Genomic DNA, 3,539 nt, shown 5'->3' with positions numbered 1-3,539 from the left:
ATGCATCATGTCCCCCAAAGTTTAATTTGAAGGGGCTTATATATAGTTTTGTATTTGAGAAAGGGGGAAAAAGGAGAGGCTTTTTCTTCATCTTGACCACTTTTCCAATGGATTACGGTTATGGTCATGGTTGGGTAGTGATTACTAAAATTGCCAGTAAATGTAACCAATGTAGCCGCAATTATAATTGTGATATGATTTTAGAGATTTAAGAAATTGTGAATAGATCATAATTTAAAACAATAGATGAATAATAAATTGAAAAAAAAAATAATACAGTGTACAATAATGCACCTTGTATACCTACAGAATATATAATACAATATGTAGATATAAAGAAAACACACGTAAATTAATATCTAGTGACTCTAGCTGTTGATAGCTCGGCAAAACGAACCCACACTGTATAAAAAAACATAAAATAAATTAATTTAAATAGAGCTTTAGAGGCGCTACTTTATCATTAGGCTCTAATCAATGAGCTTAAGCTATGCTTTTGCTAAAGATAGAAATCAAATAAGAATAATACTAAGCATCTTAACAAGAGAAGAGAAAGATGTCTTATACACTAGAACAAATTGAAAAGAAGTTGGATATATATTTCTAGCATTACCAGCTATGTGTTCAGTATCCAGTCTCTCCTAGTCCTAGCCAAAATTGCCAACAGAAGAAAAAAAAAATTAAACATATTGGCTTTCCATTTAAACCTGGTGCTTATATATAGTGCTGAAATAGCTAGCTACGAAGCCAAATTAAACTTTATATATATTCATCCCCAATCATTCCACAAAATAACTAGGATAATTCACATTAATTTATAATTAAAACCCATGCAGTATCATTCATTAATCACTGGGTGGAATCATCATTATCTTGCTCTACTTCGGAAGCTGGCTCATCTTCTTCTTCGAATCCATCGATGCCATAAGCTGCATGGCCACTCCCAAAGGCTTTAATGTGGTCTTTAAGGGACCTCTTGTGCTTGAAATCGGACCCACAAATACAGTACCAAAGCTTGCCACAGTTCTTCTCATGAGTTCTCCAATCTCCCCTCACAGCAAAGGCCTTGCCGCATTTCCTGCACATGAAGGGCTTGATCCCATGCTTCCTCTTGTAATGCGTTTGGAGTGTTCTAAAGTCTTTGAGAGGCTTTGCTCTTGGATGGTCAATGTTGTTTCTGCACCCTGGGGCACAACAATAGCAAGGAAGCCTCAACATGCCTGTTGGTTGGGTTCCCCTCAGAGATTCAGGTCCTTTTCTGTACTGTGATCCATGCCCCCACATATGCATCTGAAACCCCCCAACCCAAAAAAAAAAAAAAAATTATGGACACCCCATAAAAATTAAAGGTTACGAGCAAACAATTTAAGCTATTATACACCGAGTTAAAAGGTTGACATGAAAGAAGAAGAGACGAGAATGAAAGAATAGAGAGACGAGAAATCGTGAGTTTAAATCTTAAAAATTTGACAACTAAAATTTGCTGGAAAAAAAGCATTAAACACAAGCTTGAAAAAAATTAGCTAGCTTCACTTAATTAATCTCAAGGACTTGTATCATACTGAATTTGTAGCATAATAATAAGATATAACATTAAGGTGGTAAGGTTTAATTTAAAGAATAGGATTTTTTTTTCAAATTAAAGAAGACTACATATTTATGAATCATGAAGCATTTATGCTGGAGCTGACATTTATATACTTAGATAGCACGACCTTTTCAAGGAACACAAAAAGGCCATCTTCGTAAAGAGAAAAATTAATAAAATTTAGAGGAGTGGTGGTTCTTTCATAGTTTTGTTTGCAATGGAAAAATAAGGAGGACAAACGAAAAGGGGAAAGAGAAAAGTAGAAGTAGGCTAGCTATGTCCCATGTATGGGGATTTTCAGGACCAAAGAAAGGACCACAAAGAGAAACGAAATTGGTGTAATTATCTGAGCGAGTTGGAAGAAACACTGCAAGATTTTCAGTTTCTACCAAAATATATAAGGAGCACAGACTTCAATGCACTGAAGACACAAGGAACATGGCTTGAGTTGTTTAATCAACGAAGAGGAAAGGTAGTAAGGTACTGATCCCAGTCTCAGTCTGAATCAGGAAACCAGTTGTTCATTATTTAACCAAATTATATGTATCAACTCGCTTCACCATGCAAAAAAAAACAACCCAAATTAAACATTTTAAAAAAATCAAATAAAATTCTGATTGGAGGAGAATAATATCATAATTTATAACCCTGGGAAAAAGGGGTAAAATAAATTATAAATAGAAAAATAAAAGAAAAGAAAAGAGAGGAAGGGAAAAGCAGAAGACAAGAAGTAGCATAGATTACTAGCCAAGCTTTCCCTCTATCCATCGAAGCATCAAGGAACCGTTAGCGGTTCAAATCAAGGAAAGAAAGTTATAGAGACAGAAAGGGAGAAGCAAAAACAAAGCAAAAATTCTTTTATTTTCTTCTTTTGGGACCTTGAATCAGAAAGGAAGTAGTGGAAGACGAGCTTATGAAAAAAAAAAGTAGTGGAAGAAGAAAGGGATACAAGAATTAGGAAGGGTGATGGTGGTGTGTCAAGATTTTAAAAAACAATCTACAACCACAATATCAAAGATTTTTGGAGTGTCGGTGACCGCAACTAAGGTTGCATCGGTCGTATCTCTCAGTAATTTCTCATAATATCAAAGAACGCGATGAAACTGAGACTGTGGTCACAATTTAAAACCTTGTGTGATAGGTACTCTTTGGTGTGTGTAATATATATACCTGCATGTTGTTGTATCTATTGAAAGTTTTGCAGCAAACAGGGCAAGAGAACTGGGTAGGACCAATGAGAATCTGGGAAGGGGTAGGGATCCAGTACTGACCCTTGTTGAGTCTGAAGCCGCCAGCAGAAGAATGATCCTCAGCAGCACCATCTCCATGTTGGTCTTTGTCAGTGATCTCAGAGGAAGAAGAGAGGACAGAAGCCATCTCAGCAGCACTAGGGCTTGGCAAACCTATGTGGAGTGCAACAGTGACATTAGTAGTGCCATCTTCATCATCTTCTTCCTCTTTAAGGTGGATCCTCTCTTCCACATCCATGGCTGCTCCAGTGCAATTAGACAGGTCCTCTTCCTCCTCCTCTTGCTTTGTAGGACTCAGCCTCAAGAGGGGTAGTTCTTCTCTCAAAGGAGGTGAAGGTGGCAAAGAAGAAAAAGTAGTAGTAGTTTGGTGGTAGTGGAAAAAGGTGGGGGTGGTGTCGTTGGTTTTGGTGTGGTTGATGAAGTTGCGGTGGTGTTGTGGAGAAGGGTTTGAAGAAGGGAAATATTGGTTGTGGTTGAAACGGAAGAAGGGTGAGGAAGAAGAGAAGAAATTGGAGTAGGGGTCAGCCATGGGTGGAAAAAGAAAGAAAGATGTGTGTGTGTTTGAGGAGAGAGTGGGAACAGTTTATGGCTAGTTGCCTTTGCTTTTATAGAGAGATAGAGAGAGTACAAGATGGCTGAAGGGAGTGGACGGTGGAGAGAGAGAGAATGTGAAAGAGATTGCGATATCAGACATGAGGAAA

The 3,539-nt window shown here is 37.6% G+C and overlaps 1 protein-coding gene across 1 annotated transcript; it reads right to left on the bottom strand.

The window, feature by feature from the left end:
* Positions 1-508: 508 nt before the first annotated feature.
* On the bottom strand, positions 509-3,539 carry LOC100802907 (zinc finger protein WIP2). Its single transcript, XM_003553374.5, has 2 exons — positions 2,759-3,539; positions 509-1,290 (listed from the first exon to the last, which is right to left on the bottom strand). Exons 1-2 carry the CDS (start codon positions 3,365-3,367, stop codon positions 850-852), a joined length of 1,050 nt encoding a protein of 349 aa, XP_003553422.1. The 5' UTR covers positions 3,368-3,539; the 3' UTR covers positions 509-849.

Source organism: Glycine max, chromosome 19, assembly GCF_000004515.6.
Source record: "Glycine max cultivar Williams 82 chromosome 19, Glycine_max_v4.0, whole genome shotgun sequence".
Lineage (NCBI taxonomy): Eukaryota > Viridiplantae > Streptophyta > Magnoliopsida > Fabales > Fabaceae > Glycine > Glycine max.
Note: the sequence above shows the minus strand (reverse complement) of the source record. Positions and strands in the feature narration are given on the sequence as shown.